At 41.2% G+C, this 14318-nt stretch overlaps 1 protein-coding gene across 2 annotated transcripts in view; it reads right to left on the bottom strand.

The window, feature by feature from the left end:
* LOC124135635 (dynein axonemal intermediate chain 4-like) overlaps window positions 1–14318 on the bottom strand; it is a 39316-nt gene that overhangs the window by 24264 nt on the left and 734 nt on the right. For both annotated transcript variants that reach the window (XM_048399694.1, XM_048399692.1), the window contains exons 2-4: window positions 9614–9812; window positions 8869–8979; window positions 4276–4364 (exon numbers count right to left, since the gene is read on the bottom strand). In XM_048399694.1, the coding sequence (XP_048255651.1) occupies window positions 4276–4364; window positions 8869–8979; window positions 9614–9812 (399 nt within the window). The remainder of the gene's footprint in view (window positions 1–4275; window positions 4365–8868; window positions 8980–9613; window positions 9813–14318) is intronic.

The following is a 14318-nucleotide window of genomic DNA, read 5'->3' on the forward strand; positions in this document are numbered from 1 at the left end:
TTCCCAAGTGATACTGAACTCGTCCACCGCCCAAGTCTGCGGATCCGGCAATGGGGAGATATACGTCATGAGTTGGTGGCCTAGGCAAGTAATAAACAAGTCAATGTTTGGTTGCCTGAATTCCTGAAGCAGTAACTGGAATGCTTCTGTGAGAAATTTTCACTCGGTGGGAGCCACCCTGTCTGGACGTGATAAAGTATCGGCCAGTATGTTTCTACATCCGGGGATGTGCTGAACTATGAACCTTAGTCACAGCCGATCCACTAGATGGAAGAAATCTGAATGTCCTTAGAAGTGGAGAGTGGGAGTGTGTTGTTCCCCGATTGCACAGGCACCACACCGCAGTGCTGTTGTCTGTGGATATAGCGAGTCGGGCTAACTGTAGTTGATTCTGCCAATGTGATATAGCCAGAATTAAAGCTTCCAACTCCAAGTTGTTTATGTGCCACTTCCATTGTGCGCAGACATTCAGCGCCACAAATTGAGGCAAGGCTCTAGCTTAGTCAGTAGAGTGATGGCCTTGAGTGGATCCTGACTCCTGATGTAAGGGTTCGGGAAAAAATTGAATTGGTCGCAGTTGTAAGCGGCCCATGCTAGTTAACTCCTGTGCCGAGGTGATTAACCCTAGCAACACTTGCCACTGGCGAAGTGTGTGTGGTTGGTGTAGAGTAGATGACAAAAGAAGTAGAACTTGTGCCATCTGTCCCTCGGTACAGATAGGATATCCTGGTCTGTCTTAAACAGGTCTCCTATGAACTGAAGTCAATAGGAAGGAGAATACTCCCGACTTCGCCTCGTTGATTGTCTATCCCAGTTATTGACATGTGTTGATGATACAGTAGATCGCCCTCCATCTACGACTCGAACCAAGTGTTCGTCACGTGTAGATAGTTATTGGCTTCATTACTCCTGTAAATAGCCATAAGTGTCACTGACATGTCAAATGGGAAATACTACCATTGGTAGTGAACCCCAATGAACTGGACCTGAAAAGTCTACGGTTGGGATGGATAGTCGAGACTGATGAAGAATCAAACGATCGTTGAACACAGAGATTGTGGATCATTCTCATCTTGTCTGGGTCCTTCATGAGTACCAGGTACGTGTGAGGATAAAACCCCGGAGTAAAGACTGGGCTGTGAACCCACTCTACAGCTCTTCTTACCAACAGTATGTCTATGTTGGATTTTCCAAATCAAACTGTGGTCAACGGTGGGGTTATCTCTACCCTTATACGGACACCATGATATAGTGCGATAAGTACGAAATCGTCCTTGAGACTTGTCTCTGCCACTCCCCTTCTCAGTAAGGGAATGCTGGTCTTCCCTGAGAAACGCGCGTCTAGGCTTATAATTCCCTGACTTGCAAGCCCGCTTGGACTTTCTAAGCTTTTTGGGAACTTGACGTGCGTGTCTGCGATCTGTTCGTTGAACAGGGGAGTAGATGATCAAGGTTGACGTAATAGACTGCCCTTGAAACCAGCATCTCAGTTGGAAACGCTATAAAGTCTTGGGTGTAACGGTAATCTCCGTCAGAACGGTCTCAAGATGAATTTTCCTGTGGTCAAACTGACGCTGAAGGAAAAACACCAAAGTTTGGAAGTGATCTAATCAGATAGGGTTATCCTCTAATAGATTCTGATCCACTGCAAACATTGACGATATTGGTCGCTTAAATCACGGAGCAAATGTGAGTTTTGGAGAAGTCTTCCTCCAATGACCTCGTGGTGTCCCTCTTATTTACCCTGTTATCAGGGGAAGGCGTTACTGACACGAGATGGTCTGCTTCCCAATCGGGTACATGTGCTAAGCTGATCATGTGCCGGTTACGTAACCGAGTACACTGTAAGCCTTGGGCTAACGTCATTATAGAGACCTTGATTGGTACGCAGACGCTGCGCTCAGCGAAGGACTTTGCTGGATATGTTGGAACAGCGCTAAGCTGATCGTGCGTCACTTGCGTGATAGGAGCGCTTGGGTATCAGTCAGACGCTGCGCTCGGCGCAGGTCTATGCTGGATATGTTGGAACAGCGCTAAGCTGATCGTGTGTCACTTGCGTGATAGGAGCGCTTGGGTATCAGTCAGACGCTGCGCTCGGCGCAGGTCTATGCTGGATATGTTTGAACAGCGCTAAGCTGATCGTGCGCCGCTTGCGTAATAGAAGTGCTTGGGTTGTAGTCAAGTGCTGCGCTCGGCGCAGATAAATCAGACACAAAGCTCAAAAGTATTGCATGGATCAAGGCTTGCGTCTAATCTACCCCCATCATAGCATCTCGATACGCTGGTGCTGGTGCTGTCGCCGACGTCACAGATTTCTTTATCATACATGTATCTGGAAGTGTCCGGCGGCTGAAAAAATAGGAGCAGTTACGATACTCACAAAATCCTCCGGTATTGTTGATTTCGGTGGATGGTGTACATCTGCAATCACAAGCGTCATAATACCTGCCGATAATAACGGTTGGGTGGTAATGACAGAACCATATGTCATTCGCTATTCTGCGATAGTGACATTCCTCTCGTCTCACGATGGAATAACTGCAAAATATAATTGTGAGTAATCTGCTTTTATATAGTAAACTCGTTGGATTAGAGATTTACACAAAAATTACATTTTGAATTTTGGCGAGCACATCTACGTGCATGCCTATGACCGTGGATAAAGAGCTTTGGGCGATTATTCCACGACAATATGTACACCACGCAAACATAAGTTACGCAATTAACCCATTGAAGAAATGGTACTGAAAGAATGCCGTAGAATTGAACAGTAGTCTATCGGCAAAAATACGAATTGCAAGGGTATACAATATTTTTATATACGCAATTCAATGTAAACCAAGGCTATTTACATTTAGAGATTGGAGAGCACATCCGCGCGCAAACCAACCAACGTGGATGATAATCTTTGTAAGGTTTTTTCCACGACAATTAGTACAATGCTCAAAGGTATGTTACGCAATTAAACCCTTGTTGATGAGACAATACTGGAAGAGTGCCGAAGAATTTGAACACTAATCTATCGGCAAATTTATGAGTTGCAAGGGTATACAATATTTTTGTATGCGCAACTCAATGTAAACCAAGGGTTTTTATATTTTCATTAAGGGTTTGGAGAGCACATCTGCGCGCAAACCAAACAACGTGGATGATAATCTTTGTAAGATTTTTCCCACGACAATTAGTACCACGCTCAATCATAAGTTACACAATTACACCATTGTTGATGAGGCGGTACTGGAAGAATGCCATAGAATTGAACAATAATCTATCGGCAAAAACTACGAGTTGCAAGAGTATACAAAGTTCATATACGCAACTCAATGTAAAACCAAAAATACCAACAAAAAACTATTTAATCGCATAAACATAGGTACGCAATAAAAGAATTGTTGATGAAGCGGGACTGGAAGAAGGCCGTAGATTTGATATTAATCTATCGGCAACCATATTTTTAACCAGTTGAAAAAGTATACAATAATTTTAGTATACGCAACTCACTGTTACGCCAAAGCTAGTAGTATTTAAAAACATAAGAATATGTTATACATACGTAGCTGAGAATTGTAAACAATATGACTACCTTGGCAGGCAAACGATTGTAACACAATTCAAAATGGCGGCGAACAACAATATTTTGGCGGGAAAAAAGACAAGAGTCTTTTCACGCCTAATTAATTCACATAAAACTACACAACATGGTGAAAGTAATATGAAAAGAATACATCACCCATCGCAGATCAATTTTTAAGATTGTAGACAAACTGAAGGTCTAAAATTAATCCAAAAGGAGAGCTCCGCTTGGACACGTCCTAGCTGTGCTGCGACAAGCAGTGATGTGAAGATGACCTTAGGTGTCATCAAGGTCACAGGACAGCGACGGAAGGCCACTGATTGGGACTTGAGAACAACAACTTTATTTCTTCACCCAGGACCTTCGCAGCGCTGTCCTTCTAGTTGTCGTAAGTAAGCAGTGAATGCATTAAGGAGTAATGCAGGATAAGTAAAAAATATACATTTTTGACTATTTATAACAATCAAAATGATTAAAATGTGAAAAATCATTGAGTAATCGCAGACATTTTTCAAGAACTAAACTTGCTAAAACTTCACAAATGAGGTATACAATTTGAAATTTTGAGGACAGTTTGTTCAGCTCCTCTCAGAATCTTGTTACAAATTTTAGTAATGAAAAAAACTTCATAGTAGGTGAATAAAGGGGAACTAATCCAGGTTTATGTTCCTGGACTAGTTCCCCTTTGACACTGGACATACCTTGTGAAGGGGCCTCCACCATAGGCACTTTGGTTTATCGTACCACCAAACCCATAGATTGACTGTGATGCCTGTGACAGGTCGGTGGGCTGAAATGTCAGAAAACATTTCATTTGGTCTAGTGTACTCAGCTAATAATAGACCACAGATTTTCACTAAAAGTTACTGTAAATAGTGTGTGTCTGTGAATGAGTGTGAGTGTGTGAGGCAGGGTAGCCAAACATACCATCTTTTAATGTTTTTTGGTATGGTGAGGCCAGATATAGAACCACCGACCGACGCCCACGGTAATAGACTTTGCACAATAATCTTGACACGATGTTAAACCCCATTTCACCTCACCTCACAACAAGGTCACCCTTCTAAATACTGACCTCTCCAAGCCAATGTGGTCAACTGAGGCCTAACGTATTTACCTCATACAAGAAACAGACACTGGAAATTGGAGTCCTTCCTACAGAACTTATCACAGGAGTGAAATGGCAACTGTAGACATAATACAGAGAATAAGAGCACTCCCCTTATTTATATACTTATCCCTCGAAGACAGTATGCAATATTCCTTCTTGCTTCGATTTTATAACAGTGTAGAACATTGTGAAAACAATAATAAACTAAACACACCCTCCGACCACCTCGCTCCTGAACTACTCATCCCTTTTTCCCATTAACGACAGGTGACAAGAGGATCCAAACGTTGAGGGGATGGATGGGTGGTCAGTCATTCGGATATTTTTTAACTTATCCCTCCACTCCAGTATGCAATTATCCCACAGTAGGACAGCGGGTTGGATCAACTGCACATCCGTATTTGCATTTGAGTGGGAGGGCCAGAATACAGACTAGACTAGACTAGACTGAAAAAAAAAAGCCAGGGGTCATTAAACGAGTTGTAAGTAATTTACTTCAGCAAGTGTATCGTCCTGTATCAATACAGAAAAAATGTATCATGAATCTGATCGTCAGATGGTGCACCGATGTATCGTTTGTGCCCTATGAGTTAATGTCCGAGACATAACTGGCATCGGTACCGCCTGTCAAATGTTTCAAGAAAGAAATCAGCCATGAACAGGGTAGAATCCACAGTAGTATCCATATCATGTTGACGAAATAAGCCTCGAAAGATAACCTTTTCTGGTCATATAAGGAGGCTGTAGAAGGGCAGTGCGTAGCTGTTAATGCGTTCTGCAAATGGACCACACTCGTAGATACCACGACTCCAGGCACGGGTGTGGTTGATGAGTGTGTGGTTTTCCGATCAGACTGGGAAAGGTGGGGAGTTTAAAGTCCCATGTCCGACTGGGCCAATAAGGCGCGACCAAAAGAATCTGGTTGTTTACTGTAGATGCCAGTTTTTTGAGAACATGGGGAAGGAGCGCCAGAGGTGGAAATGCAAACGCATGTAGGCCGTTCCACTCGATGTTGAGTGCGTCGAGATCCCAAGCAAGAGCGGTCATGATGATACAAATGTCTGAAGCTGGTGGTTGTAACGTGTGGCGAACAAGTCAACGTTTGGGTTGCGGAAGGTCAGGCAAATCATCTGGAAAACATCCGGGTATAACTGCTGCTCCATGGGAGCTGACTGACTGGGGCGAGAAAAGCCCAGAATGTGAGGAGCTCTCACCTCCAACGGGATTTCGACTATGAGATGATAGAACGCCAACATGAGGTCCAGGAGAGTCTGTGCGTGAGTGGATCCCTGTCGGTTGATATAATGAGCGGCCGAGACGTTGTCCATCGTTGGTCTGAATGGCCAATATGGCTGCTTGGAACGCCAGACATTTGATGTGCCTGTGAAAAAAAAGAGGGCAGTCCAAAATCCTGACGCCCAGAGGCCTCAGAGATGGGCCCAAACCCTTCATTTGATGCATCCAGAAACAGGTGGTACGTAGGAACGAAGACAGAGACTTTCGACATGAGTGTCCATCAATGGAGGTAAGGTGTGCCAGAAAAATGGGGACATGAAAGTAGGCATCCTGGAGGCCGAGTGAGGCCAGAAAGTCGACAGGTTGGATGGTAAAATCCCGGAGTAAGATCCGTTGGAGATAGGAGTTCTAAAGCCCCCTTGTCCTTAAAGGATCCGAATGTTGTCCTGTAAAGGCTCCAAGTGCGCATCCGGGTATGGTAGTTGTAGGGGGAACAGAGGTGGTTGTGCAATTAAGAGTATTATTTTTCCAGAACAACTGGAGGCGACCGCTGACAGGAGAGTCATGAGGAGGGGCAACTGGTAAAGAGTGTCAGATAGCGCCGGGTGCCGGAGAGTCGTCCAACGCCCCTGTAACCAGCACCCGAGGAGGGCTGAGTGCGACCCCTTGACAACAGGGAAGAGAGAATTCCTGAACCTTGTTATTGAAGAGCTTCTCGGATGACCAGGGTTGACGTCATAACGCAAACAAGAGAGACGGGCGCCAACCAACCTCCTCAATATAGGCCTGGTGACACATAAGACAGAGGGAGCCTGTGGCCTGCATAAGGAGCTGAACTAAGTCCTCCAAGACAAATGATTTCATCCAAAAATGAGAGCAATTCTCTCAAAACATTCTCTTTATGAACCAGAGCCTGGGTGAAGGTAGTAGCGGCAATGGTAGGAGGGACAAATGAATGTCAGAATCAATGGACATAAGGGATCTATCATCTGTCTTGAGGTGCGAGGATGTGGAACGACCCAAAGTTTTAGCATCATCTGCATCAAAGTGAGGTGCGGAAGTTGGAAATATAAAATCCCATGTAATTTAAAGCGGGACGACGTGATGGGGGTTGGGGAAGCGAACCCTTAAGGGCTACCTTATCCAAAGCCTGCTGCGCAGGAATACCGTCGACCAAATGATGACCATGGACTATGTAAGATGGCGTAGTGCTCTGGGATCGAAAGAGCATTTTGCACAAGTCAGTGAGACAGGCTCCTCAAGTTCAAGAACATCCATGATCCAAACGATCTGATCCTTAGAGGTGTAGAGTGGATGCTCCTCAGCTTTAGAGGCAGCCACGCTAGGCGCCGAAAAATAAGAAGACGCCCTCAGCAAAGAACACACATGCTTGGAAACCCTGTCAGGAGATGGCGAAAGGGATCGGGAATGACGAGCAGGAGAGCCAGAAGCCCAAGCATCCCGAGATGCCTGATCAGGTGTGACAGGTGACGACTGAAGTAGGGGGGTAGCCCGAGGAGACGGCAATGTGGCAGAAGAACTTGATGTGAATAAAACGGGGTAGGCCAGGTGGGGGCACCTGGAATGGCTGTGGACAAGCAGGGTGATAACAAAACATCTAAGGCTGATAATCCTGTAGCCGCACCTGTATACAATGTCTAGTGAGGCACGTGGAGAAGCGCTTGAGGAGGCACCTGCTCCAAGTGAGGATGGGCTAGGAGAGGAGCCGGAAAGGTAGGTGGCACCTGGCTAGGTGCATGCACCTGATGGCTCCAGATTGACTGACACGATGGGATGCTAGGTGGGACTTGCCAAGAGACATCAGTGGCAGACGACAGAAGGCAAGGTGACATCACACCAGAAGTAGTTATGACAGGTGCCATCGTAGTATCCGTGGGACAAGTTCTGGAGCAAACAGATATGAGGGGTTCAAAGTCTGGCACTGTAGTTGTTGGCTAGCCCTTTTCCGAAGTTTAGCTAGGTAAACATTGTAAAGGTCGGAGGACAAGTAGGCACACTCAGAGCACCGCTAGTCCAAGGAGCAGGTGACCCTGCAGTCAGGGCAAAGTCTGTGGGGATCATGAGCCGATTTCTTCCAATGGCTCTCAACAAACACTTTCGAAGATGGCCAGGGTTCTCGTCTACCCCAGACACCATCTCCTAAATGACCACATCATCCATAATATCTCATAAACAACAACAAATATAAAATAAAATGGTAAATATCCCGAACATTAACTGAAAGGCAGCTGTTCGCGTTTATACTAGGGAGGTATAAAAACACGAGAAACGGAAACCAAAATGAAGCATTCACGTGCCGAAAATTATGTTAACAATGGCAGGTGGGTTGGTTTGTTGTTTTACGCCGCACACAGCAATATTCCAGCTATATGATCCAGCTATTATGGTCTGTAAATAATTGAGTCTGGACCAGCCAATCCAATGATTGACATCATGAGCATTGATCCACACAATTGGGACCGATGACATGCATCAACCAAGTCAGCGAATGTGTGCGGAAGGTAAGTAGCCGTTATTTCATATATCTATTGATAAGGAACGGCTAGGGACCTGTAGCTAAATGTAAATAGGAACATATTCAATTCAAACCGAAATGACAAACAAATCCAATCATAAAGTGAAGTGGAAGCAAACACGTCTGTTCACTACGGGCGATCTTGGGAAAACATGATGAGTAGTACAGGAGCATGCTGGAAGTGAAGTGGTCGGAGGGTGTGTTCCTGTGATTGATGTTTTCCCAATGTTCTACACTGTTATATAATCGAAGCAAGAAGCAATATTGCATACTGTTGTGGAGGGATAAGGAAAAAATAATTGTTTAGGAGCGCAGACTGATGCTTCCTTTGCAAGACATATAAAACAAGTTATTATAGTAAAATCACAGATTTATAGAAAATTCAGACAAAAATGTCAGTTGCTAACTCACTGTTCCGCCTGAGCTGTCACCAAGAAGGTTACTCTGATTTTTCTTGACCACACTAGGGTCGAGGTGCAGAAGCGAGATAGGTGTTACATCATTCCCAGACTCATCAACCACCTGAAATTATACAAACACGTCATCTACAGTACTTCTTCATCTTGCCAGGGGATACAGATAATGAATCCTGAAAAATAAAAAACTCTATAAAATATAAAAGGTCCAAGACGCTTACCACTTTAATGAAGCCAACGAGCATGGGTATGGTGCTGACAAATCTTGACACATGAGGGTGAATCATGGATTTGAACCCCTGATTCTGGCATGAGTAAGGGACATAACTCTGCACAGCAAATTGTGGTGCCTTAGACTGGGCAACCCATGCCCCTCCTGAACAAATATGTGATGTTCATTGAAATACATGACTAAAGTTGCACTGAAGGAGAGAATGCATGTATTTTTATCTCTCAGATCATGATTCAGCTAAATAATCTCGTATGTACTCTATAGGATGAAGAAACCTATCACGTCATTTTTTTTCAGACTTGTCAGATTCAATTTGTGCTGATATGACAATTTTCATCGAATTCTGAAAAAAGTCCATACTTTTCAAAAGAAGAAACAGGATAATAATCTACTAAATAATGAAATTATAAGTGCATTATTCATATCTCATTTAATGGAAAACAATAACATAATACAAAGAACTGATTATTTGGCATGAATGTAAAGAGATATGCCATTAAAATCTCACCTGAATAGGTATCTTTACATTGACTGACTTCTCGCTGGCTGCCACTCCGACACTCTTTCGACTGGCAGAAGACACCAGGTTGCTTCTGGAGCTCCCGAAGACTGTGTTCCGCGTTCCACCCCCATACTTGCTTCTGGTCATGGAATGAGTGGCATTGCTCTTCTTAGATGTTGTGCTCTGCCCTGGGTTTTGCTGCATGCTTAAACATTGAATAATGGGAGTGTAATGATATACCAAACTGTCAATGTATTGCAATAGTTTTTCCTATGATTGTACTATACAGATAGGAATTTTAAAATATTGTCGAAAGTAATCATGACAATCTATAGTTTCAATAGTCACTATTAGTTATAAGTAAATTAAATTATGCATCAGTAAACTAAGTCTTTACGTTTAATTTCAAACCTGCCATGCTGATTAGCAAGGATTACAGTACAACTTCAGATTAGAGTTACTTCCCTTTGGTTTGGGAAGCAATAGGGAGTAAAATGGCTAACTTTGACATTGTCAGCAATACTTCATATTCATTATTATCACATAGATTAATATAATTATCAAGCCTTAAAGTTGGTTTAATACTATCGTAAAACTATTATAATAGTGGGGGGTATTGTTGCAATACAATTGCAATGGTGAACATTGCCCCAATCACATTGTGACCGCTCTTGCATAATGATAAAGACTACAAGATCAACTCCATATTTTTTCTTAAAACATATTAATAAACAACTTTATTCAAGTCTATAAAGACAAAACAACAGAGAATCTACCACTCATAGAAATGTTTAGGAGTGGCTTCTGGAATATGAGTGTGCCAGTAACAGTTGAACAGGAAGATCCATCTTGACCTCAGTGAAGTTGAGTGTACATCATTTTACCATGAGCCAGATAACAAGCAGTTGTTATTCAGAATGTTTCACCCTTCCTTTTCACTGAGATAGATAGACCTCTTTCCATTTCTGAATCTTCAAATTTTATTCTGTTAATCTTACTGTTCATTCAGTCATCATTTGTTGTGTTTAGTTGTTCAAAATTTCAGTTACCTCCGGCTACATGTAACGAATAATGTCAGGATAAAAATATGATTCTAAATGCAGTCTGGGTGAGTCTATTAGCCCGAACTTGTCTCTTGGCACTAGTCTGAGTAGATATGGACTAGTATCTTTTCATATCTTACTAGACCAGAAGAAATTTTACTGGTCTCAGTCTTCGGACTAGACTGTCCCTATGTTCTTCAGGCACCTGGAGCTTAATTTAACTAAACCATTATGATTTAAACAGTGCCTTCGGCACTCAAATGCAATAAATTGTAAACACTTAAAACATATTTAATTTGATCAACTGACAGTTCCTATTTTTAACCACTGGCCCTCACAAAGTCACATTCTTACTGTTCTCATCATAGCAGCCATTTTGAAATCCTATCAGAATTTGGAGAAGATATTAGTGAAACTAAAGGATTCAGCTTCCGGTCACTCGCAACTTTACAGGTCATTTCCTATAATCAAATCCAGGTTAGAATTTGAAACGCATGTATGTTCTAAGCAACTGCATACTCAGTATTAACACTGAAGCAAAGTTAAATCTTAATTCACTCACCAATACTCAGTGTAGCAAGCTGCGTATGGATACATTCAAAAGTGGCTGTATGATAGTCGGAAAAGAGGAACATTTAACATTGCTTCAGGACTGATCTACTTATTATCAGAGGCTGATATTTAGGTCTACAACAGATTCAGCATAAATTCCGAAATATGAATTACAAATTCTCTCTCTCTATCAGGCCGTGATATTTATATGTTAATATTGTTACCAGTGATGGGTAGTGGCCTGACCTTCATATTCTAATTTATTGTAATAACGATTCATAATTGTATTGCGATATGAACCACAATATATCGCATGTGTTCTTTCATCTGTTGCATAAGACACCTGAATGAAAGATAACCTTCCATCTCACATTTTTGACAACTTTGTAATTGTTCATTTTTTTGGTGGATGTTGCTATGGTCACAAAGCATGTGGTATAGACCCATTATATTCAGGAAGTTGGTCACGAATAGTTTCGCTTCTTCAATCACTGAAAACAGTTGCTAATTTCTGAATATCAAAATTTCAAATCGATTGGTCTCTTATGTAAACTTTTCCAACAAGACAAAAATATGCATGATTTTGAAAATTGCAATATACAAGTATTTTCCAAACGTACTGTGACACGTATTAAAAAAATCACCTTAGTTAAAACTAATGTTATGGCTTTGTAGAGATGGCCCATATATCACTGATAACATGACTGATAAGTGAGTGAGTGAGTGAGTGAGTATGGTTTAGCGCCGCTTTTAGCAATATTCCCGCAATATTCCCGCAATATCACGGCAGGGGACACCAGAAATGGGCTTCACATATTGTACCCATGTCGGGAATCGAACCCATCTCTTCGGCATGACGAGCGAACGCTTTAACCACTTGGCTACCTGACCGCCCCTAAGACTGATAAAGAACAAGAGAGTTTTAATGTTCAGTTTTACATTATGGCATTGAATTCAATGTTACAATACCTTTGAATTCAAGACAAAAGAAGGTAAAACACGTTTTTCCCAATTTGACTTCCAAGGGCACTTAGTTTGGAAGCCTCCATACATTCCTGCTGATGAATGCAACTGCATATGATGTTTGGGCTCCAACACTGAACGTTTACAAATTAAAAGCCTGCATAAATTGCCTCTGCTAAGGTGTTGAGAAGGAGACTGATAATCTTGTTTGAAAAAGAAATCCAAATTCAATTCCTGATCAATCATTAATGAGAATTGAAAAATAATAATATCTGTTTTTGTCATGTAAATATCAATAAAATAGCAAATGTCTTGACTTTTACTAAACTCTGCAACATAATCACATCTAGGCAACATTGCAACAGTGCTTATATATTTCACTCACAAATTCATCAAAATTAACTTGTATAATTGGAAGGAAATGGATTGCAGATATCATGATTAATTCCTTGGTTGAAAGCTAAAATCAATCAATCAATAATTGATGAAATTGATTAACTGGAACCATGCTACACATGCTCTTGTCTTGTAACACCATCATCTATGCCATAACACAAAAACAATTATTTTCACATTTTACTTTAGATTGAAAATGAATAATTAAAAGCCACAACTAGTGTTGTTATGCTACTAACCTTTTATGGTGCAGTCTACTATTTTTGTCTCTACGCTTAGTGTATTTCCTTCTTGATATCATGTCGTGAGTGAGTGAGTGAGTTTTGGTTTTACCTCGCTTTTAGCAATATTCCAGCCATATCATGGCAGGGGACACCAGAAATGGGCTTCACACATTGTACCCATGTCGGGAATTGAACTCGTGTCTTCGGCGTGACGAGCGAACGCTTTAACCACCCAGCTACCCAACCGCCCCTGATATCATGTCTATAGTTTCATGTTTCATACAGTCTTACAGGCTGTGCCATAAACAGTTTTGAGTCAAATAGCCCAAACTTGGCTCTTACCATCATTTCTTTGTTCACTTTAGTGTTATCATATGGATACATAAATAAACAGAGCTTACAAGGCAGAACAGAACTAGTGGCTAAAGTCGCAAACTCGTTTTATCTGGCACAAGGATACTCATGTATGCGTTCTCACCCATTATGCATTTGTTGTCAACCAAATCTCGACTTTGACACTGATGATTTACATTGGTCTCTTATGTAAACCTTTCCAACAAGACAAAAATATGCAGGATTTTGAAAATTGCAATATACAAGTATTAACTAATTAGTGTTTAATGTAACAGTCACTAAAGCAAACGTTTAAGGTAAGAATCAATATTTTTTACTTAGTGTGCGACTGTGAATGATACTTGTATCGAGGAGTAAAAAAGTCATGATCCACCGATGCATCAGTGTATCGTCAAACTACCAATAAATCGTATTACTACTTATCTGTAACTTAGCAATATACTTATGTATTACACTTTATCAATTTATCAGGCAAACTTTTCAATATATTCAAACCTATTATTTTATCACATAAAACTTTAACTTGATACATTTTTACATGATTAAATAATTTATCATCACTGGCATTTCTTATATTGCATATAACTAATTATCATTTTACTTTGCAAGTACTTACATGTATTATTTGTGCTCAACTGTATTATTCTTACTGTAGCATTTGTGCCATACTATTTATCTATTATCTATAGTATGACTCTATATTATCGCAGGCTATTTATCTATCTATACTATAGTATGACTATATTATCACGGGCTCTATATTATCGCAGTATTGGTAAATCTCGTAATCACACCCCCTGTCGAATGTTTACTTATGCAAATTTAAGCATGATATATCATCTGTTGATTAAATACAAGACTCGTTGCTTTATGTCACAGCTACTTGTAAGCATACACGTTAACTTTTTTATGATAGTTTCTGATTTGAAATGTTTTTAAAGTGGAATTACCCCTACCTCCATTTTGGAAATTGATTTAAAAGAGTAAATTTGTTTGTACAAAGTCCCATGACTCAACCTAGGTTGTATGCATAGCGAATATGCATAATCCAAAACAGGAAGTGATGTAAAGCTCATATTCACACGCATCATACCACAAAATAGCCATATATATACAGTTGCCTGCCTTTGAGTTGATAATGGCAGGCACTTTGTTTACCAAACTGGGTAAAGAAAATCA

Source organism: Haliotis rufescens, unplaced genomic scaffold, assembly GCF_023055435.1.
Source record: "Haliotis rufescens isolate VD_foot unplaced genomic scaffold, xgHalRufe1.0.p SCAF_2, whole genome shotgun sequence".
In the NCBI taxonomy this organism is placed as follows: Eukaryota; Metazoa; Mollusca; class Gastropoda; order Lepetellida; family Haliotidae; genus Haliotis; species Haliotis rufescens.